The following is a 23,517-nucleotide window of genomic DNA, read 5'->3' as shown; positions in this document are numbered from 1 at the left end:
TGGATTGATATTGCTGAGATCCGAGTCCTCCCATCGCTCGCGGTTAGAGGCTCGTTATCGGCTGCAATTTCTGACCCATTTCTTGTCCCAGCAGGTCAATTTTGGTCCTCGACAGAATGAGTGCCTTGGCGCCTATAGTTAAAGTCGAGCCCTTGCAATGCCCAAGTCAATCCAACACTCGACAAACTATTTGCCGACCACCCTAATTCTGTCGCTACTGCGACCAATCTCACGTGGAATTCTCGGTAAGGATCTGTTAAGTATATTATTATCGTTTTGAGGCCAGACATGTTCGAGAGTGGCATATGGGAAACCTTCAAGAATACTCTGGGCGAAATACACCAAGAGCTCCCGTTAAGATTCTGGATCTGAGTAGTCATCATTCGGCGGTGATCCCGGTCAGTGGTGCTACAACCATCGATTCCAACATCTAAGAGCGGGCCAGCACGTTCTGCCATTTCTGGATGGCGGGTGAGACCGTACACCTCAGATAGGAGGTTCGACGACATCACCCTCCTCCCAGCAGGCCTTGCCTGAAGCTTTCTGAAGTTCTCATCAGACCAAAAGCGACTGGATTGGTTTTTGCAGGATAGATTTCTCGATCTTGTGAGACGAGAACAAACTCCGCCTCTGCAGATTGTCATAACCTCAGGGTCCCGTCCTCCGAACACATCAGCTCCGCATCCACCCCGACAAGCTCCCCCGCCAGCCTGGATCGGTCAGCGACTGCATCAGGTCGATCGTGGCCATCTACGTACAATGTCTTTGTTGACGTGGTCAATTCATTGGGCAAGTTCAAAGTTCGACTGAAATGTAGGCGGGAATGGGATATGGGGACGATACCTGAGTGTTCACCCTGCCCTACCCACCCGTTAAAAGGTTGCGGGGGAGGCGCAATGCAGACTTCTTATGTATATGGGATGTTAAGAGAATGCACCTATCTTGATCGCCATCTCTTATATAGGTCGATTACGGAGAAGTCTGTCTTTAGCGCTGCTAGATACTCGGGTTGGGGATATTGGTGCTTAGCTTATCTCGAGAAATCACGAAGAGCTACAGATCTTGTATCCCCAACAATAGCTTCGTTTGGATAAGCTCCGAGTATCCAGCCCAAATACCCTAACTCCTCACTCAACTAAACAACGAAAGTTATCGTCACCATTATCATGAGTGCAAGTGGGAAACATCTAAGTTGCAACTGTTCGAGCATGTTGCGAGCTTAGTTGGGGGAACACTACAGGGAAGGAGACTTTGAGACATTCTACAACATGAATCTCCAAAGGTAGCGCATCCACAGCCCCGCTGTGCGCTCAGAGTAGGTGGCATCTTCTTCCAGCCTTATTCCGCTGTTGACCCACTCCGCTGCAGTGGCGACTGTTGGGCCAATAGTGTCGGCACTATTCTTTCCCGAGACTCCGAGAGCCTTTTCCTCACACATATTTCCTAAGATCATCTCTGAAGTCGCAGTAATCAGGACTAGTAATAGGACCAACCACCTTTCCATGCTTCCCCTCGGCATTCTCCAAGACTTCCAGCGTCTCGGAGAGCTCCAGCATTGTTCCATACAGTCTGGTGGATTTTTTGAGCGTTTTTGTGAGTGTGTACACTGAGTGTACTACACTCACATCCTGGCATATGCGTTCTCGAAGTTTTTTACACACAATAAACCCAAGAAAGTTTCCGAGATGGTTGGAAAAGAGGGGAGAATTGGACGGAAAATGTGGATATTTTCGTCCACGTACATGTTCCACAACTGGTTTCGTATTCGATGGGAGCACCACCAGTTGCTTCGTTCATAACGAGTGGGTCGATTTTTGTATGTCTTCGAAATTGACTTGGAAAAGAATGAAATTGAAGTGGAAAAATGTGAAACGGAATCGGAACAACATTGATCATCAGAAATTGAATCGGCGATATATGAACTTGAAGAGATTGTAGTTCCTGAAATAGATCAGGAGATGGTGTAGTCGTTGCTCTGCGAGGCGGCAACGTCGTTGCTCTACTGTATTATGATCTGCTACGTTTATTCACCAGTGTACTTTCCTAGAGCGGTGTCCGGTTATAATTGGGTGATTTGTTCACATGATATTGTAAATAATGATGATGAAGATGATAAACATCGCTCCGTTGGATACATCTTTCCACGCTTCGTCTCCAACGTTTCGTTTATCTTTGTAACGGTCTCGTGGCAAGACTCAGTAGGTATAAGTATATACAGCATATATAGTATATATAGCAGTATATGTGTGATATGATGACAATCGCGCTCACCATGGTAATCGATATATTAGTTATATCATACTGATCGGTTCGAGCTAAGCTGTATTAAGCCTTTAAGCTGTAGTCTTATCTCTTTCCATTCCAATGTTATTACGACTTATCTACATTCCTATCTTGCTTGTGTTAACTTACCACAATATGCTGCTAAGTATATACATTCTTCAAGCGTATATAGTATTCTTCTCACTACTGATGAAGGTTCGTATTCTGTACAAATCTTCTATTTCCCTATGGCCGATGCAGCCTTGTGTACCTCTAGTGTTTGGGTTCATTACGCCTGATATTCTACCTATCAGTGTACTCCCATAACTAGAGGTGGGCAAATCTACGGTACGGTACCGTACCGTAAGGTTTACGGCACGGTCACCGTAAAGCGCACCGTAATGATCACGGCACCGTGACGGCATCTGTGCTGACTTGCAGACTTGGCGTGCAAATCCGGAAGGTGCTTCAATGAATGAACTTTTGAGTTAGGTGTCGGTTACCGCAGTTAGTATTTATTTTCTTCAGTTTAGTGTTCCAGCTTGCTATAGGCCACCGCGCAAGGCGACAGTACTCGAGCGGGAATTTCCGAAATGGAGGAAGCTTGGCGATACCCAAGTGGAATGTCCTCGGTGTAAGAAAGTTTTGTAAGTGAGCAGAGGAAGCTTGAGCGGGGTCAGAGCCCACGAGCTGAAGTGCAGACAGGTCGACTCGCTGAGAGGACTGAAGACGGAGGGATTCGGGTATGTTATCTTTCGACAGTCACCGATCTTATCATCGAATCGGGTTTACCATTGATGACCGTAAACAGCAGAGGGTTCCGACGATTTGTTCTAGCCCTAAGGACATCATTCGAAGTGCCATCTCGGCGGTCACTCGGCAGAGAGCTTACAAGAAGGGTAAAAGCTCATGCAACTAACACTGCAAGTAGGCGTATTGAATGCACTTAAGGTTGCACATGGTTTTCATAGATACACTTAAGGAGATACCCAGCATTGAATTGACCATTGACGTGTGGGCTCGCTCTTCGCGGAGATCCTTCATCGGTGTTGTGGGGCACTACTATCCCGAAGTCAATGGTGTGAGGGGACTGTAGAACCCAACATAGAAGTGTAGGTGACACCAGATAGGTAAAAACCGTCGAACGGAATAAAATCCTTAAGGTATCTCGAGCAACATCTGTCTCGTCTCATCTGTCGCGTCTCATGCAAATAGCGCACGTCATTTTAGGTAAGACGCGTGCACGTGACTTATGACAGGTGACGTGCAGATCATGGTTCAGATGTGCCCTTACAACATTCCCACCCCTCGAAATGAGTCGGGCGAGTACAACAAAATATATATCAATGAAGAGTTATCATGATCATAAAGGTAGATAAAGGCAATATACTATTGACATGAACATGGTTATCAAAGTTATTGTTTTTTATAATGGAATGATTTTAACAGAGCACTAGAGCTACGTGTAGTACTGCGACTTGGGGTCAAAGTAAATCTTATTAATTTTACAGTGAACGGAATCTCCAAAATGTCACCTTCAGCTTGACCAGTAGGTTGTGAATCCGTCACCCATGTTTGTCCGGTGGAGCTGTCAACCCACTTGAACCTCCAAGAACCATCCGTCGTCGAATCCAAGAGGTGTATCAAGTAACAGGTTGGAGTGATAGATGTAATCTGACCAACATATGCAACCCCTCCTTTGGTGAAAATGACAGTCTCATTGACCTTGAACAAGACCTGCTTAGGACGACTCGACGAAGTGGAAAAGCGAGAAGGGGTAGGTGCCACTGTAGGCGACGACAACACGGGGGCAGGATCAGCAGTAGAGCCAGAACCAGCACTAGCTATGTCATCATCGGGAGATGTAGCATCCTGCAGAACGGCAGACCCAGGTGTACCGTCAGCGGGAGAAGCGTCGTCGTGAAGAGTCGCAGCTGGAGAAGCGTCGACATGAGGAGCCGCATCGTGCGTCGCAGGAACTAAATACAAGTTGTGAACATGCTCACGAAGTGTATGAGCAGAATCCCGAGGATCCTGAAGCAGGTAAATAACATCAGTCAGCCGTTCCAAGACTGTGTAGGGGCCATCCCAACCAGTCGTGAGCTTGTAGGCAGCAGGGCGGAAACGATATACAACATTTCCTTGACACAGTTGCGGCCCAAGCGTGGCACGGCGTTGGAGTGCAAGTCGAGTAGCAGTGTGTTGATCCTCCCACAGTCGACAAAATTCCTGCAGCAGTCGACGATGACCATATAAGTGCTTCTCAACAGCGTCAGAAGGTACCGGGTCGTCAACAGCTTCGAGAGCAGCGTGGAGAAAGTGTAAGTTGTCAGAGTAGCCGAAGAGAAGTTCATGAGGTGAAGCGCCGTACTCCTGTTGACGGACATGATTCAAGACCCATTGCGTCTCAGGCAGCAGAGTCAACCAGTCAGTAGGCCGCGATAGCAGTAACCGACGAAGGACCATACCCATCGTACGATGTACGCGTTCAAACCAACCCCCATAAAATGGGGCTAGTGGTGGGGTATGGTATATACGGATATCATACTCCCGCAAGAAGCGGGCAAAAGTAGGGCTCGAAAAGACCTTTGCATTATCACACACTATGGTGGCTGGTACTCCATAGGACCAGGTGACGCTTCGTAGACCATGCAGGACCTCCGGCAAGGTGCCATTGGCTAGTGGAATCAGTACGGTATATTTCGTTAGGAGATCAGTCGCCGTGAGCAAAACCCTGAAAGACGCAGTATGCCACACAGCCGTGTGGTATGGACCAGTAAGGTCCAGACCCAAGGTCTGGAAAGGCCGTGACGGGGCCGGGTAGGAACTAGGCACATGCCAGGCTTGGGACTGTTGGGTGAGAAGGCACGGCTGGCACTGCTTAACATAACGTCGGACAGCGTGTCGGAGCTTCGGGGACCAGAAGTAACGCTCGACAAGATGTCGAGTAGCCTTTATACCAGGATGACCGCCGACACAGTGAAAATGATGAATAATGTCGTGAATGAGCGACTTGTGATCATCGTCGTGTAAGACCACCTGAGGGACGATTTGGCCATAAACGTCGTAGAGCACATGCCGGAGGAGTAAACCGGAAGGACTGACCACCAGGTGCTGGGTAGCTTTACGCAAGGATAGGTGGTGCCCCCGGGAAGGACTAGACAGGTAGTCAACATACTCAGATAGTCGGGACGAGTCGCGCTGTCGAGCTCGGAAGAAGCACAGGTCAGCGGGCAGGTCGGACTGATCGCCGGTAGGCCTGAAAGCGTGGAAGAGACGATGCAAGCGCCGATAATCTTGGATAGCAGACACAAGGTCTGTGGCCAGCCAAGGCGTTGGCAGGACTTGTAGGATAGCAGCTCTTTGTACCAGAGATGTAACAGCAGCAGGGTGTTCACCCAAGTCGGCAGACAACTTCTGGCCAGATGTAGTAGAGGTAGACAGCGGGTTATCGAGGCGGTCAAGCAATCTCTCGGTCAATGGTGAACGCGTAGCGGAATCAGCAGGATTGGCCTTAGTGTCAACGTAGTCGAACCGAATAGTATTAAACCGTACCAGGCCAACCAATTCTATGCATTGTCCTAGCTTACGTTTTAGAAAGGCCTGTTGCCCAACCGGATTTGTGGACTTGGTTCGAAGGGTACGTAAGCAGGAGAGTGCGGTCTTGTTGTCAGTGAAGAGGGTCAGATGCGCAAAGTGGACCTTGGCAAGGCTCTCGTAGAGGATCAGCCGGGACAGAGCAAAGTAAACAGCGTAGAGTTCAAGAACGTTGGCATGTAAAGTTCGCTCAGTACGACGTCGCAGGACGCGTTGGCCCTGCAAGATGAGATGTCCGTCTTGGTAGATCTTATAGGCTAAGGCGTACTGGCTGGCGTCAGTATAGACCGTGATAGGCAAGGCAGCGTTGATGAAGCGGCAAAGAGGAGGAGGTTCGGCATAGCCACGATAGGTAGTGAGCCAGTCATGAAGCAAGGCACAGAGGGTTGGGCTGATAGTATCCGTCCACGCCCTCTGCAAGCGGTGCCGCTCGGAAGCGAGCAAACCTTGCAGCAGATTGCGCTGCTCCAGACAGTGCTCGGGCAAGACGTCGGACTCGGCAGTCAACATGCCAAGGTGAGACAGAACAGTGCGATATGTCCAAGTACGGTCAAGGTCAATGTGGAATAGTGCTTGCCAGCGAGGTAAAGGAAATCGGACGAACTTGCCGTGGTCGATGTACTCAAGGCCGAGGGCGTTCACCTTAGCGGTATCGAACAGGACGATTGTCTTCTTAGGTGACATGGGGAGCGAGTAGCGGGCAAAAAGGTCAACAACTCGGCCGGTAAGCGTGGAGACCTCAGTAGGAGTAAGTGACCGTCTAGACAGAAGAAAGACGTCGTCCATATAATGCAAGACCTTAACCTGGCAGTCCGGGAGCACCCCCGCAGTAATCAGACGGCCGACCACATGCCGGACTGCCACCTCTAGAATGTGGGGCGAGATAGCGAGGCCGTACGGCACCCTCGTAAAAACAAGGGTGCCGCCCCGGTGATAGAGGCCGGGAAACCTCTGCAACCCAACTCCAGCACGGAGTTGCATGAAGGCGTCTCGCACGTCCATGGATATTGCGTGGACACACCCACGCAGACCAGTTTTGAGCTCGGTGAGAGGCGACTGACGAAACCGGATGGACCGTAGCAAGCGGTTCAAGCCACGGTTCACCTGTAGCGAGGGGAACACAGGCCTAACGCGCTTGCCAACCACAGGATAGTAGTTGGTGACGGCACGGAGGTGTAAGCCAGGGGGAGGATGTGATAGTTTACCAACCGTGAGCATCTCATCGACGAGGCGGACGGCTTCGGCCTTCACGGGGTCGGGAGCCGACGTAAGCTTAGGGTGCTCCCGAGGGACAGGGATATCGGGTACTTGGATGTCATCGATGTCACACCAGATGTACTGCGATGTACCATCAGAGACGCAGGCAACCACCAACCAATCAGTGGAGTCGAGAACTTCCTGGACCTGCAACGCCGGAGCTAATTGTACCCAGGAAGGGAGCGTAACATCGGCATGTAGATGAGTCACCGAAGAGGAGTTGTCGGTCAGGGGAGAGACGTCCACCATTTTGTGAGGGGACTGTAGAACCCAACATAGAAGTGTAGGTGACACCAGATAGGTAAAAACCGTCGAACGGAATAAAATCCTTAAGGTATCTCGAGCAACATCTGTCTCGTCTCATCTGTCGCGTCTCATGCAAATAGCGCACGTCATTTTAGGTAAGACGCGTGCACGTGACTTATGACAGGTGACGTGCAGATCATGGTTCAGATGTGCCCTTACAATGGGCAACTTAGAAGAACACTGATCGATTTCATCGATCTGAAAGGTCGTCATACCCGTGCCAACATCGCCGACAGTGTCTATGCTGCTCTGCCGAAATGTAACTGTGTCTCGAAGATATGTCCGTTCACTACGGACAGTGCCAGCACAAACTTCCGGGCTATGGATCTTCTTCGTGAGCGTATGGTTGTTACCTTTGCTCATCTGGGCTGTGCTGGGCACAAGCTACACTTATCGGTTACCAACTCCTTTGGACTATGCGTAACCGAGAGTGCTTCAGTCGAAGACATAGGTAGGTCCCAGGAAGACATCGAATCTGGATCGAATGACGGTAACGATGATGTACCACATGGTGATCTCGAGCTCGGCGATCTAGTGAGGGAGGACAACTCCTTTCTAGGTCAGGATTACAGCAGTGAAAGCGAATCCGAGAGCAGCCTCTCTGAGGAATTCGATCTCAATAGCGACGAAGATGCAGCGTGGGGAGTCGGTGTAGATACTGTTGGTCTAGATCTAATAGGAGTGTGAGTTCTCTGCTGATGACCAGCAGAGAACCCACACTCGAGCTTGAACGGAGCTCGAGAGAACGGAGCTTGAACGTCAAGCTCCGTTCTCATGCCGAACTATTGCGGCATTCCAATGTCGCCTACCAGCTTTTGGAGGACTGTGTGAGGGAAGAGTATGATGGGAATATCCACGTTATTGGACGGTAGGGGTGTTTAAAAAAGTAAAACACCCGAGGTCCGGAGACGATCCGCACGCATGTGTAGTTGGCGAGGTCACCGGGTGACCGTCACCCGGCCGCGTTAGGCTCGTGGACGGTCTACTCGAAGTCGTGATCGGGTCGTCGATTGATACTATAGGTAGTCGATACTAGTGATCCTGGCAACACAATCCCAAAGGTAGATACGGGTATAAGATAATACTTAGCTGCGGTCGACAAGGTTGGCAGGAGTGCCAACAGTAATCCTCAAGATAATCCCTAGAAAGACTCTGAATGCAATCGATCGTTTGACACCTGTACACGTTAGCTACGGATAAGGCTTACGCGCTCGCCTTATACTGTCTATTCAGCACAGGCAGGGCCGCACAGGCGGACGACAACAAAAAGGTAACTGACAATGCCGGAACGGAAACTCCGTTACGGAGTCGGCGTAGCGAGCATATTTTACATATAGCGAGCAATCGATACAGTGCAGCTAACAGACTGGCCAACAGGAGTGGGCAGATCCTCCTACCACAGCCTTGTGCGGTCGTGTGGTCGTCCCATGTCACGTTACATGATACGTGAAGATGTATTCAACGTGAGTGTTTATAAAATTCTGTCTACGATTTCGCTAAATCGCGTTCTAAACAACGGGGAAGTGACGCAAGCAAACGAGCTCCGTAGACTGAGAGGTGTGAACGCCCAAGAAGACGAAGCACCACGAGGGCTCGTCCCAAGGTTGGACAGTACGATTTGCAAAGCAGCGGCCTACTGTTACCGAGCCAGACGTCGCCGTCCCAAGTGGGCGAAAACGACTACTCCCTAACGCGGCAGGGTGACGGTCACCCGGTGACCTCGCCAACTACACATGCGTGCGGATCTTCTCTGGACCTCGGGTGTTTTACTTTGTTAAACACCTGTACCGTCCAATAACGTGGAATGTGTCTGAAATGCTACAAAGTTGACCTTTGGCCGCAATACTGACCGAAATGCCTCTTCCTCTGCCCATCCGACTGCTCGCTTTGGTTTATGCACTTGACGTGTTGAAGGTCATCCGAGGAAAAACTTTGAAGCTCGATGTGAAGTACAAACTTGTGAAAGGACGCGGCTTCGGAATATTTCATACTCTGGTGGACAAGAAGGGTCAGAAGCTAGACGTTTTCGTTGACACTGGATCTGGTGCTTTCTTTCTCATCTGGAAAGATTGGTTCGAGAGAGCCACGGGATACCCCTGCAGTGCTTGCCCTATGGGATGTTATAAATGTTCGAAGCGTTGCTCTGTGGGAAGCGTGACGAGAACTATTAATTTCGCTGACGGATTCACGGTGAGCGTGTTTCCGCATCAAGCGAAATTAACGGTGGGTCAGGTGTCACAGACGCTCACTTTCGGACTGATATTCAACCAGACTCCTGCCGTCACAGAAGAGATTCCATTGAATCTGATGGGTATTGGCTATGACAGAGGTTTGGTGAACTTCCCGTCCTTGATGACGCAGTTGCGATCGTCACATACTATAACGACCGATATCATTGCTCTTTACTTGTATCCTTCCGCTGATCCCGAGGAGGTAACCGCTGATGGAGGCCTCCTCCTGGGTGGAGGCGATTCTGAATTATATGAGGGTGCATTGAAGTACGTCGAGTTCTCTAGGGACAGAGAATACACGGTGAACATTAATAAGCTACAAGTCGGTGATGGACACATATTTCCTGGTATCAATGTAGATGCAATACTTGACACCGGCACCAACTTAATGTACGCCCCAGGACTATACTACGACAGGCTCATCGAGAATATTAAAGCCCAAACTAACGAGGCTGCAGGTACGCAAGTCGACTTCAAGTATGATCGGGAGACATGGGTCTTTCCCTGCCAATACATGACCAAATTGCCACTATTGCAATTTGGCTTGGGCCCTCAGGGCATGACCCCGTTCTCGATGACATACATGCACTACGCTAGGAGATTCCCTCCTACCGTCTGTCGTCTTGTTATTATGAAGGGCCGGTGGAGCGAATGGATATTCCCCGATCGTATGCTGATCAATAATTATTTTCAGTTCGATCCTACTTCTAAACGAGTGGGAATCGGCAAGTTGAGACCGCGATTTCCGTGAACAATTTCCTCCTTTTGTTGAATTCTCCCAAACCTACGCTTCAGCTGGACTTGTCCTTCTGATAGCATGGTTTTACGAAAACCAGTTAGAAGCTTGCTATTCAGCAAGTTATCCGTTTTATTGAGAGATTATTTCCTGGCAAATGAGCAGGCTATGTCGGTGGATTATGATTCAGCGATTATGATCAGATTATGATTCAGATTATGATTACACACGTGAATACATCAGAGAGTCTTGCGTTCACATGAGTGCATAGATTATCCGTGATGGATATCATCGTCCCTTCTGTTACAAGCTGCAGTCAAAGATACGACTGGAAGGGACAATCAAGATCATATCGGATAAGAGTATCATACTCTACCATCAGGATAGAATCTATCTGAAGATAGAATCTACCCTCGGTCCACGAAATCCGATCACTCTTCGGTCACTCTACCTTATTAAGAGGATAAAGAAATGAGCGCAGCTACTGCAGCAGTAGTACTTCTTTGGTTTCGCATGACGAGAACTGCTCTCAGTGCCATGTGAGAGAGACCAGTGAATCCCATGTGTGCTCGAGTGTACAAAAGACCAGATCGATCACGTTTGCGTCCGAGTTATGTGGATCTCTTGGGCAAACAACAATTAGTGTAAAACGATGCACAACTATGGCGAATTTTTGTACCAATAATGTGACCTCTTGCTGAATATAATCTGCACAGGGTTCATGAGAGGTCGGATGTCGGACAACACAATGTCTTTCCGCGAAGTTTGGTAACAGTCACGGAGCATGCATTGCGTGTGTCCCCGCTATGGGAAGCCGCGCCTTTCTGCTTAATAAATTAATGTGAGTAAATCCCGCCGTAGCACGCTCAGGTTGCAATGACGAAGCTCTTGGGAAAGAGGTCGTTTGAACGACAAGAAGTCGATCGAAGGCATCCTCCACCTCTTCAAGAGCAGAGAAACGTGATGATCTAATCATGTATTGCTTGTATGATAAGGAAAGTTTCAATCGACATAGAGTTCGACCACTTGTAGGGCCGCCGCATAGAACAAGGTGATCATGAGCATTAATCTGCAATTAATTCTCTGAGAACATTAATAGTTTTCTGTGAAATTAGTGTGGCAATCATCTCAACGACAATTCACCAAGTCGCTGGAGGGTTGCGTGAGCACTATTTGTGCGAGAGAAGCCGTTAAGAGCATCGCTGAGAAGGTGGCGATCATTGCTAGATCATTGGCGTGATAGCTAGAACCCCGATTGATCCGCAGAGAAATGCCTATGCTCGAATCCCGAACCAAATTGCTCCCAAAACTAGAGTCCAGCCGACTACAGTAGGGTGCCGTAGAGATCTTGGAAGATGTGAACGATGATTGAGTTCAACGGAGGCGCCTATGTAGTGGAGCATAGGCAATCAGAATGGGCTTTCATCGCGTTCTACGAAAAACCTGAGTCACGCTTTTCGTAGGACACGGAAAGAGTTCATTCTCGTCTGGTTACCAGTCTGGTGGAAAAAAGTGGAAAAAAATCGGTTAAAATTTTGATGTTACGTCGTGGGGTTCTCTTGAAACATCTTCCTAAGATTGACTCAGCAACGTGTGAGTTGTAATGGGTGTCTGGCAGCTTGAAAACGACAATTGTGTAACGTTACAAAATTTGAATTCCGTGCAGAGAGGAAGTGGATACTAGATACCAACGCAACACAACCAGAGATGGTTGTGGTGAGGATCTTGCAATGAATATATACTATGGTTGATACTGGAGAATCGATGTGCCCAAGAAAACGCTGGGCGAGCCAATAATACTGCTTGGATATTCGGGTATCTACTTTTCCTCGCCCCAAATTTTCTTTCCCTCGCCCCTAAATTTCTTCGCTTCCCCCTTTTTTTCTTCTGCGTCCCCAAATTGCTTCCTTGCCTGAAACGACCCCTAGTGCTTCGGCGGGGATATACCGAAAGGCTATTCGAGTCCTACTACCTCATGCTCCTGCTAATACACAAGATTCTGGTGGTGGTAGGTACCCCGGAGTGTTGTTGAGTTGGGGTAGAGTAAACAGTGCTGTTCGAGGGGCGCAGCGAGAATTTCAGTTTTTCGAGCCAGAACAAGATGGCCGAAGTTACTGAGAGAGCCCACCTGACGATCTGGCATCAGTGACTGAAAGAAGGCTGCAGGTATCATATCAATTCTATTGATCACTCAAACACTGATGGCCACTCAGGCTAACAAGCATTCAACGCTGCATTCTGATGCTACTTTTATGTGGGTGGACGGTGGAGGAAACGAAGCCTTCCCAGAAGAGGCTCCTACTCCTTTGTGGCGTTACTGTGGCGATAGCACAAGCCACGCTTCCTGGCGGTGGCCTCACAGCCTTCTTCGACACATATCTGACCTCCTCCATGAGTGATGCAATATCTAAGCGAGATAATCAGATAGTCGAGATATGTGAATGTCAACGCACTACTTCTTCCCTACAGCCTCCCTACGCGCGAGGCGTTCGCATCCGGGTGCCTCACAGATTGAGTGGCCACGTGATTCTGAGTAAATCACTTGAATCCCTCATGTCCATCGAGCTTGCGTCGGAAACCCTGAGTACTCCGTATGTTTTTATTGATTAGTCCAGCACGTTCCATCTGATATTTCTGACGGTTCTTCCTGTCGCGCGGAGTGCTAGAGACCGCAGGAAGATTCCCGCAGGGAGAAGCCTGAAGGCCGTTCGAGACATTCATGATGAGCAGTTCGATCAAGTCGTTATTAGCAACAACTCTCACACGCCCGATGGAGAAGGAAGAAGAATGAGAAGTAATCCGTGAGAAGATGAGAAAAAGTCATGCGAGAATCTCGAAACAGTAACCGGTCACTCTTTCGACGGACTGATGACCCTCTTGCACCGTGATGATTAACAACACAACTCAAGCTACTGGCCCGAACATTGATGATGCATGTATTATCTTGGGTATGATTTTTCCGACGTGACTTATGACGAGGATCTATCTACAAAGTCGAAGTAACGTTTATGAAGATACAGAAGTACCCGACATTTCAATGGTGAAACATTCAGACCCGCAGATTTCATTCCCCTGAACGCGAGCCTGAGAGAGTGCCTGGATTCCCCTCTAGCTCTCCTGCGACCGACTTTGATTTTGTGGCGAGTCTACTGACAACTGTCATGTGAACTCTAAAGAGATAAACTAAAAAAAACAAAATACTCGGAAAGTATCGATGAAGGCTTTGGACACAAAGACACCAATGACTCGGCTCACATATCGCTCGACGATTACACTATCATGCATCCTCTGGAGCACATTCAGGGCAGTACCTTTTTAAAAGATGCGTCAATGTACGTCTTGGGGGTGACGCGGGCACCCGCGGCGTGATCACTGACTCACCAGTCGCCTTCTGGGGCATATAGCATTCCTACACACTCCAAGTGATACCAGGAGTCACACTACAAGAAAAGCACGCTTCCGCACTGAAGCCTTGAAAGAGGTAGCTCCAAGTCTCACTTTATAGCAGCCAATGAGGACAGTACCTCGCTGGTTCCATTGCTCACCGCAGTTCGGGCAGGTTCCCGTCCAAGTTTCTCTGCCATGGAGCTCGGCGGTAGCCACTTTCCGTGCCTGAAGGCACGGAGAACGCCCATGAGGATCGAAGGGACGGGCCAGCAAGACCAGCAGTGCCGATCTTCAGCTCAGATTACTTTGAGATTGACGAATTGGTGAGCCTGGACAGGACGTTTCCTCAGACACATAGCATGCGCTCACCCATTGAACATCACATCACACCGCATCACCCATTGAATAACATCGAAAGCTCGAACACGAATAAGTGTGAAAGGGGTATATTGCATGATCATGCATGAGGCCTTCTATGACTCATAGACTATGAGTTGATTCGTTGTCTACATGTACCTAGACGGTTTTTTACGGTTTCGCCGTAGGTTATAGCGATGCTGATGGGGAGCGAGTCCGTCGCGGGGAGAGGCGTCTCGGCTCTGTAAGCTTCTCTAGAATAACCAGCAGTGAACTGCGATACGTTCTATGAGGGTCGAACTTACTGCCGTGTTCTGGAGAGTCATATCAGCGAGAACCAATGGAGGCGATCCAGGAGGCGATTCGAGACTTCCATCAACCGACTGCTCTACCAGTGGGACATGGCGCGAGTGCGCCTACGAAACGGAGTGTAGCTGCCTACGAGTGCCTCACTCAGAGTGCCCTACACCCTACTTCTGGTGATATTTGGAGGAATGATGTGTACGACATGCTTGGATTATGAGCATATTCGATTGGAGATAAATCCAAGCTGTCGAACAGCTGAGAGCGAGCGACTGACGGTTGCTGTAAACAGAGCCCAAATGCGCCGTCTGAGATTAGAAGTAGAGCCTGCTAGGTGGTTATCGTCATGGCTACTCGTGTGAGAACTTGCCTTCTCCGAATTAGAATCCGCTGGACTGTTGAGTGCAGGCCCTAATAGAGCGCGATCCTTTATCCCTGACGAAGGAGAAGATCTCACTGGATGTATGTCCACTAGGGTCTGCTTGGCTGTTATCGTCATCGCTACACATATGAGAGCTTATCCTCTCCGGATTAGAATCCGCTGGACTGTTGACTGCAGGCTCTAATAGAGCGCGATTCTCCATTCGTGACGGAGAAGAATATCCCACCGGATGTATGTCCACTAGAGCCTGCTTGGCTGTGATCATCATCACTACTCGCATCACTAACTGTCTTCTCCGAAGTAGAGTCAGCTCGGCTGCTATCATCATCGCTGCTCGCGTGAGAGTTTGTCATCTCCGAAGTTGACTCCGCTCGACTGCTGGCTGCGGACTCTAATGGATAAAATCAGTTTTACATTACTGCGACAGTGATATTGCCAAAGATTTCGACTCGAAATGGTCCATGCTATAAGCTAATTACCCTCCAGAATGAAGCTCGACAAGTCCACTCCGATTTCCTGCCCTGCAAGTGCCTCGGCCTCCTCAATCCACGAGCTCTCTTGGATTCGGATAGGATCTGAACAAAATGTGTGATTTCCCATTACTGTATTTCCCATTATTTCCCATTACTCACCGGATTCGTCTCCACTCGAGCATGCATCGTCATTATCACAACAAAATAATGAATAGTCAAGATCAGCAGAGAGCTCGGGAATAATCTTAGCTTTGGCAGGAAGCATGTGGGTCTTCATCGAAGAACCCGGAGAAGTGAATTCCCGTAGGAGACTTGAGTATCGTCGTGCCGCTGCGGGGCGCACTTCGAGAGCCGAACCAGTCTCATACCTTAAACGGAGCGTTTAATTGATTAGCTTTTTTGAAGTCTATGTACCTGACGCAGCCCTGTGGTGCTTGTCCTGGAATCCGAAATGCTCCTTGGCTCGATATTTTCCCCTCTAGTAGGAGAATGCCGACCAAATGGCGACAGAATATTGCGTGTACACCATCTTGACAGCTGCAGCGATATGCCAGACCATTATACACAGCAGTTTTGGTAGATACTGTTGGTACCACCTCTATCACTCTCACAAGATTGAGAGAGCTCAAAAAATCGTCCGCGTCGACCCATACGTTTTCATCAGAGCTATCGTATCTCTTTCTGAACTGGGCGATGCACTGATCGTTTTCGGATTCATACATTTTCAAGCAAGAATCGGATGGTATAAAGTATCTGTATGCCCCGTCGGTGCCGATGTCTCGGTATATATTTCGTGTGCGGACAGCGCGGCCTCGGCTCCACTTGTGGCCAGCAGTCAGCTGATTCTGCGTGGGAGAGATTGCATCGATTAGATCTTCATCTGGAGTCATTTCTCCTTGCACTGAATAATCCTTGCAGACTGCGCAAATCTCACTTATCAGCGAAGCCAAGGAGCAATTCGGAGTGACTCAGGGTGTTCTCTTTTGGCGTTTTGAAAGTGATATTGCAATGTTGCTGCAATTTGCTGCAATTTGCACTGCTATATAGGCAATTTGGAGCAATTTGTGCAACATAGGAAATATGAAGAATTCATCTCCTTTCTCACTTCGCAGCAGCATTTGTATATCGCTTTCCGTGTGAAGGAGTAACTGCGAAGGATTAAAGTCAGAACTATGGGTCAGGAGAGTTCCTGGAAGTACCAGGCTGGTACCACAAAGCGGATTCCCCTGAATCAGTGTATTTCTCGCCCGCCATAAAATGGGCGAGCGCGGTTGATTATGGTGCGTGTCTACTTTTCTGATGCAAAGATCCCAAAACAACCGTAATAGGTGGCGAAGCCAGAATTCCAGTCGAGTATAACAGTGATACATCGTATGCCCATATCATGGAGATATGAGCCTGTACCATTTCTACTATTGGTACAGGCTCATCTGTCCATTAAACGCTATAGAAAATTTGGACGAATGTGAGGGTCTTCCATTGGAGGAAGCGTGGGCAGCAGTCAGCTATGAATCTATCAGCCACTACCACTCAACAGAATACAGCATGGATTAAGCGAGCTAGTTAATTATCATGCCCATACATAAAAGATAGTATCACAGTGGAAACACACCCAGCGCATCCTCATGGTGAACGTAACCCCTTGGAAGAGGATTCATCTGCGAAACTCTCCGTTTCATCAAGCACGAGACAATCTCCTTCTAGGACACCGTTTGCTTTTAAGTTCTGACGGGTCGCCCAACGGATGAATACATCACGAAAAATGTGTTCGGCCTTTAAATTCGTCCTGAAAGGAAGAGAAGAGGATGGTTGAACAGTATCCAATATCCGATCAGGATATCACTCGAGGGAAAGCTGGATTTCGAATGATCCGACAAATTATAATGAAAATGATTCTTACTGATGCACGAATGAACAGCTGGAGAAGACTCTTTCAAGACTGGCTGTCGAGCCCATGACGGCCAACGTCTGGAATATGTACGCGAATGCACTGCATGCATGTCGATGTGCACGCCAGTAAGTTATGGGCGGTATAGCTGCGAGCAGCTCGATAGAATAACCAGAGTGAGGACCTAAGGTGAACTCAGCTGACCTGATTGAAGCGCAAAGCTCGAGCCGAGAATAAGCGACAGGAGATGTGTGCTCACCGGAACGCTGAAAATAGTCCATGATGCTCGGGAGGCTTTCAGCAAAATTCACAGGACAAGTCGATCCGGAGAAATTCTCGCAAAACGCTCGCAAATTGGATATCGTTTCGACAATCGCCCGTGGCTGACGCAGGTCCGGGTTTCCCGGATCGAAGGAGATCACCCACTCTCTGCCATCCATAGCCTTGGACAACCTGATAGATGGTCATCACTCAAACTGTCATATCTCTACAACCACGCTGTGAGCCACAATCTGGTTATGTAGAAATGTTTCAGTCATAACTTGTGACAATCTAGGCATTAGGTGACCAAGTGACTCGATTCAGATCCGGGAACCAGTGCTACCTTTCCTTTATGGAGGCTCTAGAAATGCGTGAAAAAACCTTATTCGACATAGCAGTGGCGTAGGTGTGGGTGACCAATTTCATTCCCTCGAACAAGGATAAGGATGACGACTGCAGTGCTTGGGATAAATCCAGGAAGGGAGTCATCGCTTCGACATAACTAACCGCCTCGAATCGCAATTTCTCGTCCTCAAGGTTCATTGCAAGCTCGGTCGTCGCCTGCTGACTTTCTCGTGAGAGGCTGAGGAAGGCACTGAATGGAAGCACTTCAACAAGAAAGATGTGGTTGTCAACAACTTGTTGACTCATTCAACAAGTTATGATAATCGATCAATTTCCACCCGCGTAGCTGAGGATTGTTGGAACAAAACTTACGTATTCCAGATTGCCTCATTCCGGAGCTCAGTCAAGACGGTAACTATCGTATCCCACATTTTTACAAGCATACAAACGGCACTGATTGCCGTACCCCATCTTATAGGACATACTGCGGGTATTTTGAGACCCCGAGCGCGTTGATAGATTCTTGATATGAAGGGCATCCTCTGCCATCGCCTGGCTTTCCCGCTTATCTCACACAGATGGTAGAACTGGCCCGTGCGCGTGACTTCTCCTTTATTGTTTCTTACCAACCCGGTCAGGTCTCCGATCAACAAAGAGTGATGATGGCTCAGACAGCCGATATCGAGAATTGGCGTAACCAATCTACCATTATCTCCCGGAGGATTCTTCTCCTCGTTCTTGGCCACATCCATGTCCGTCATGCGTTCAACAGCGAGAAAACGGCTCAGTTTAACGTTGGCTGCATTATCTGATATAATCGCCGATATCTTTCCGCCACCTAAAATGAACGGATGAGTGTAGATAACCGCAAACATTCCAATGAGAGTAACATGTTCTCGAAGAGACCGTGAATACTACAACCAAAATGTATTGAACATATGAGTGAAGAAGGGATTTCTCACTTTGCCTTATATCATCAATACATTCAAGTGCGAAGGCACAAATATATTCCCCCGTTTCTCTTTCCTCCGCCCCCAGAGCTCTTGCTCGATACGGCATGCAAAAGGCAGTCTTCGTCTGTTTAATTGTTATTGCACACGCCAAGAGATTCGAAGTGGCGCCTTTAGGTGTCCATGAGTCCAGCATAATGCTAACGCCGTCTGGGGCCATCTTGATAGCGTCGCAATATTTAGCGAAATTCTCAGCGAATATGGTGTTTTTAAGACGTCGAGCCTTTGGAATTGTCAATCTTTTCTTATGGGAGGCGTATCCGGGCCTCACTGAATCTATCATGTGTGCAAAAGCGGGTCCGCAAATTCCACGAGTAGAGAAGCCCAAAGTGACACCAATTTCGACTGCCCGGCGAGCAAATATCTCAATGTCTTCATCTGACGATTGGGGTTGTGATTCACCACAAGTGGAGACCTTCGGCAGAATTTCAGCTAGTGTATGGGACTCATATAGGTGTTGCTGCTTCTGCGCGTGATTAAACCTGTTAGACTTTCCATCGCATAGACAGCAAGTATAGAGACTTCCATCCCTTTCATTTCCTCGCGGACGCTTCCCCCCAACCTTGACGAAGAAGCAATCCACATCGATGACCATGGTTTGCTTCATTGTGAATGAGGAGTTGCAACCGAGAGCACAGAAACTCCAGCATATTGACAATCAACACAACTACAATCTTAGGAGTTTATCCTCAACTATATCCATGAATCACGGACCATATTCCAAGCCTGTAATTAACAATGAGATTCCTGACACCTGAAAATTAAATGACAATGATAAAATTAACGTCATATTAACGCTATCTTGTAGCGATTCCTTGGGTGCGATTCTCTTACTTTCTTTTAAACTCTTATTAATGGACTCTATGCTATTGGTATGTCTTCCGATGGCGTCGTCGACTACATCGACGTGTAATCTGTGACCCCACACGCCACGATGAATTAACCAAGACTGTTTAAAATATAGCCATAATGGTTCATTGATTGAGCCCCATTTTTTTTGTAGTAGTCTGGAAAACGTCGCGAAGTGTGCTGCAGTCGGCATCCTTTGCAAGGTGAGGATATCCCGGCGAAATGCGAGACGCTGCTGCGCGTACGCTGCTTGATCCTCCACTTTTCGGCTTATCATCGGCGATATCACTTTCATGGCTTGACGCCACATGTGAACATAACAATAGAGCCTCGCCCAGCCACTAGTCGGCTCCCAATGCAAATCGGCGCTGAGCCCCACACATCTCACTTCTCCATAGATCTGAGAGCGATATTGTATGTCTGGTAGTCATTGACTGCGATCCTCAGCGAGCAAAGACTAGTCCTACTTCAGAAAATGCGCTTGTAAATTGAGGAGCGCTATCGGCTATTAGTCCGTGAGGTTCAAATGGAGAGCCCATTTGAGAGCATATAGCTCTGATGGACTTCAACGCTTCTTGTACAGCAAGGCTGGTTTCCCTTAAGCTCACCCCAATGCACATCAATAAAAACCTCGATCCCGCCCTTAGATTTCCCATCACTAATGTGGGGAAAAGACAGTAGGATAAACCATGAGTAAAATCACAGCAAAAGGTTTTTTCCGAGCTACCTCGACGGAGCAAAAACCGTGTGGTGAAATACGCGAACACCTCATTTGGAGATTCTTGCACTTCTTTCACTGTTGCGTGGTCTTCAGCGTTGATGCACCAACTGATGCAGAAGGGCTCATGTTCATCCTCTGGGAGTTCCGAACGAGCTTCACAGTACGCACGGATAGAGCCGATAGTGTCGTCTACTGAGCGGGGGCGCTCTGTATTGTTTCTTTTATGCACGTGTCGGAGATTGTAAATTGACTTCAGAAGCGTGCTGTATGTAGCGCCCGCCGGGAGCATTCGTTTCTCACGGAGAACACGAAAGATATCGCGTGGGGTAGACTTCCCAGAAGTCAAGTCTTTCACCAACTGTTTGGTGGGAGAGTCGAGCATAGGCTTCCGTTTACGCAAATTGATAGAGGACGACCGTGGTTTATGTGGAGAGTGCCGAGCAGACATGGTGACCTGGAAGCCAGCCGTGCCACTCCCACGAACACACATTGCAAATCCACATCCAGCGAAATTCGGATTCCTATCGAAAGGACACTTGTAACGCGTGCACGTCGCCCTAGCACTCCCTGCCGATTTGGGATAAGTCACCGTGTGCCTGATCATACGTGACCCATCTGGAAGCCCTGCAAACTCAGACAATCTCTTCTCTGCCTCGGCTCTGGTTGCGAATATCTCGTTTGTGGCCGAGATATAATCACGACCACGCCCACGATGCCCCGTAGTCGTCTTTTGCAATAACTGCTGATCACCCACATCTACAACGCTGAGCATCCCTTGGTCACTCGTCCCTGGATTCTGTATGTCAGATCCCGAGCTTGGTGCAGAAGGCACATTATTATTAATTGTTCCAATAGCGGCTTGTAACTTGCATATAAGATCGTTCACTTCTTCAATATTTGCCATGGAATACTAATGAGTATGCTAAGGAATAGTAATGTCAGCACGCCTAGAATATCACGGACTACACTATATCAAAGATTAGGATACATAGCTGCTGCTATACTGCAGCTGCAATAGGAAGTAAAACTTCAAGAGGAAAAAACAAAATTGTTCAATTGTAAGAATAAAGCGTATGGTTGTTTCCTACCAGTTGACTCTTAACATGATGAAGGTAATTTCTCAGTATCAATGGACAATAGCGAGATGTTATTCGAAGATCCTGTTGCGACTAAGTCCACGACTAACCTGGTTAATCTAACCATTATTGATGGTCCATGAATTAACTGAACGCAAAGTCATACAATGTACTTGGTTTAGTTAATTATAGCACTGTCTCTACGAGAAATATTGTAAAAGCTGTAGAGCTTGTCATCTCCGAATGAGTATCGGCTAGACTGCTGATTGCAGGCCCCAAGAAACAAAATCAGTTTTACCAAACTGTGACTGTGACACTCTCGAAACGGTCTACTCCGACATCTGGCCCGCCAGATGTCCTCAGCCTCAGCCTTCTCAATCCATGTGCTCTCTTGGATTCGGATGGGACCTATAATCCCTTCTCGAGAGCTTCTCTAAGGATTTTCTTTTTTGCGCGAATTTGGGAACACACAAGCAATTTTGGGGACACTAAGAAATTTTGGGTCTGAGATAAGAAATTTTGGGGCGCGCGCGCAGTAGGTGCCTATTCTCGGAACATCACACTCACAAGCGGCTCTTGCTCACTCGTCAAGTCTCAACGTAGTTGAGTCAGCAGGTTCACCGAACTCTCCCGCCGCGAAAATGACGATATACAAATAGCGAATGGACTCTTGTTGCTCATAACGACGAAAACTTCACTCATCCCCTCAAAGAGGCAAGTAATCTGGGATAACCACTTCCAATGTCTCCTCCGAGGGATCGGTCCCGCTGTAGTTGGGGCCGGCATTGAAGGCACCCGTCGTCGACGGCGATGACGATAAGGCAGTCGCATGAGTAAAAGTAGGAGGCCACGGGGTCTTCTGATTCAAAAAGGTCGGTGGCCAACTTGGGACTGCAGATGCTGGTGGCACGAACTGATTAGACATTGTTATCACCGTAGAACTCGATGGGCATGGCTGCTGAGCTGACGTAGGTATCGTCACAGGTCTCGAGGTAGATGACTGAGGGACCGCCTTAGGTATCGTCACAGGTCTCGAGGTAGACGACTGAGGGACCGCCTTAGGTATCGTCACAGGTCTCGAGGTAGACGACTGAGGGACCGCCTTAGGTATCGTCACAGGTCTCGAGGTAGACGACTGAGGGACCGCCTCAGGGACCGTCACAGGTCTCGAGGTAGACGACTGAGGGACCGCCTTAGGGACCGTCACAGGTCTCGAGGTAGACGACTGAGGGACCGCCTTAGGTATCGTCACAGGTCTCGAGGTAGACGACTGAGGGACCGCCTCAGGGACCGTCACAGGTCTCGAGGTAGACGACTGAGGGACCGCCTTAGGGACCGTCACAGGTCTCGAGGTAGACGACTGAGGGACCGCCTTAGGGACCGTCACAGGTCTCGAGGTAGACGACTGAGGGACCGCCTTAGGGACCGTCACAGGTCTCGAGGTAGACGACTGAGGGACCGCCTTAGGGACCACTGTCGGGTTCGAAGAAGAGCGCTGGGAAGCCGCTTCGGACCCTGCTGGTAGTCTCACCGATTGTGCTGGCCACCCCGCGGATAGTTGAGGAGGCGGAGGCGGCAGCACAGCGATGGGGGGGAGGCCATCCAAACTCCATGGGAGAGGCGGTTCGGTCGGCTCCGTATCCACGAATTCGTTCCTTGGTACCTTGATTAAGTTGCCGATCCATGCTCGAAACCGAGAGCCATTTGGACTGCCCAGGACGGCAGTCGCCCTGTTTTGCTCAAGCTCGACCACCTCGTAAGGACCTTGTACGCGGGAGGCAAGCTTGGAGGAAGAGGGGGCCGTGGTGAGATGGTATACTTTGTCTCGAGCTACCAAGTCGCATTCTCGGCCTTGACTAGAGAGCACCCTCGCAGGAGACGCGGATGTGCATCCGCGTGCACGTGACATGTTCAAAAGTGAAGATAAAGTTGCCGAAGTGTTGCGAACAATAGGAGGAAATGTTGATAGAAATTCGGATCCGATATTGGTAAATCGATTACCAGGGCGCGCGCTAATTGCATTGAAGTGTAGGGTGGGAGTAGTTGTGTGTATTGGTATGGGGAGGCGGGTCGAGA

General features: G+C 48.8%; 8 protein-coding genes across 8 annotated transcripts in view; 3 read left to right on the top strand and 5 right to left on the bottom strand.

Moving 5' to 3' along the window:
* Nucleotides 1-3,678: 3,678 nt before the first annotated feature.
* On the bottom strand, nt 3,679-7,365 carry Pmar_PMAR023988 (gag/pol/env polyprotein, putative; the record flags this gene model as incomplete). Its single annotated transcript, XM_002776987.1, has 1 exon — nt 3,679-7,365. One exon carries the CDS (start codon nt 7,363-7,365, stop codon nt 3,679-3,681), a length of 3,687 nt encoding a protein of 1,228 aa, XP_002777033.1.
* A 174-nt stretch (nt 7,366-7,539) lies between these two features.
* On the top strand, nt 7,540-8,109 carry Pmar_PMAR023987 (hypothetical protein; the record flags this gene model as incomplete). Its single annotated transcript, XM_002776986.1, has 1 exon — nt 7,540-8,109. One exon carries the CDS (start codon nt 7,540-7,542, stop codon nt 8,107-8,109), a length of 570 nt encoding a protein of 189 aa, XP_002777032.1.
* Nucleotides 8,110-9,276: 1,167 nt separating this feature from the next.
* Pmar_PMAR023986 (plasmepsin, putative) lies at nt 9,277-10,404 on the top strand (the record flags this gene model as incomplete). Its single annotated transcript, XM_002776985.1, has 1 exon — nt 9,277-10,404. The coding sequence occupies one exon, from the start codon at nt 9,277-9,279 to the stop codon at nt 10,402-10,404; it is 1,128 nt and encodes a 375-aa protein (XP_002777031.1).
* A 4,885-nt stretch (nt 10,405-15,289) lies between these two features.
* Nucleotides 15,290-15,556, bottom strand: Pmar_PMAR023985 (hypothetical protein; the record flags this gene model as incomplete). Its single annotated transcript, XM_002776984.1, has 2 exons — nt 15,290-15,393; nt 15,451-15,556. The coding sequence occupies 2 exons, from the start codon at nt 15,554-15,556 to the stop codon at nt 15,290-15,292; spliced, it is 210 nt and encodes a 69-aa protein (XP_002777030.1).
* Nucleotides 15,557-17,438: 1,882 nt separating this feature from the next.
* On the bottom strand, nt 17,439-17,632 carry Pmar_PMAR023984 (hypothetical protein; the record flags this gene model as incomplete). The annotated part of the gene is made up of 1 exon (XM_002776983.1): nt 17,439-17,632. A coding segment is annotated over one exon (194 nt), but the record flags the coding sequence as incomplete, so codon positions are not given.
* Nucleotides 17,633-19,889: 2,257 nt separating this feature from the next.
* Nucleotides 19,890-20,044, bottom strand: Pmar_PMAR023983 (hypothetical protein; the record flags this gene model as incomplete). Its single annotated transcript, XM_002776982.1, has 1 exon — nt 19,890-20,044. A coding segment is annotated over one exon (155 nt), but the record flags the coding sequence as incomplete, so codon positions are not given.
* Nucleotides 20,045-22,358: 2,314 nt separating this feature from the next.
* Nucleotides 22,359-23,054, bottom strand: Pmar_PMAR023982 (conserved hypothetical protein; the record flags this gene model as incomplete). The annotated part of the gene is made up of 3 exons (XM_002776981.1): nt 22,359-22,404; nt 22,443-22,914; nt 22,973-23,054. 3 exons carry the CDS (start codon nt 23,052-23,054, stop codon nt 22,359-22,361), a joined length of 600 nt encoding a protein of 199 aa, XP_002777027.1.
* Nucleotides 23,055-23,348: 294 nt separating this feature from the next.
* Pmar_PMAR023981 (retrovirus polyprotein, putative) overlaps nt 23,349-23,517 on the top strand; it is a gene marked incomplete at both ends in the record, with an annotated part of 7,027 nt that continues 6,858 nt past the window's right edge. Inside the window, one exon of the mRNA XM_002776980.1 lies at nt 23,349-23,429. Within this exon, the coding sequence (XP_002777026.1) occupies nt 23,349-23,429 (81 nt within the window). The remainder of the gene's footprint in view (nt 23,430-23,517) is intronic.

The sequence above is a fragment of the Perkinsus marinus genome (genome assembly GCF_000006405.1).
Source record: "Perkinsus marinus ATCC 50983 genomic scaffold scf_1104296952338, whole genome shotgun sequence".
In the NCBI taxonomy this organism is placed as follows: domain Eukaryota; phylum Perkinsozoa; order Perkinsida; family Perkinsidae; genus Perkinsus; species Perkinsus marinus.
This window is presented reverse-complemented; position numbering and strand designations above follow the sequence as displayed.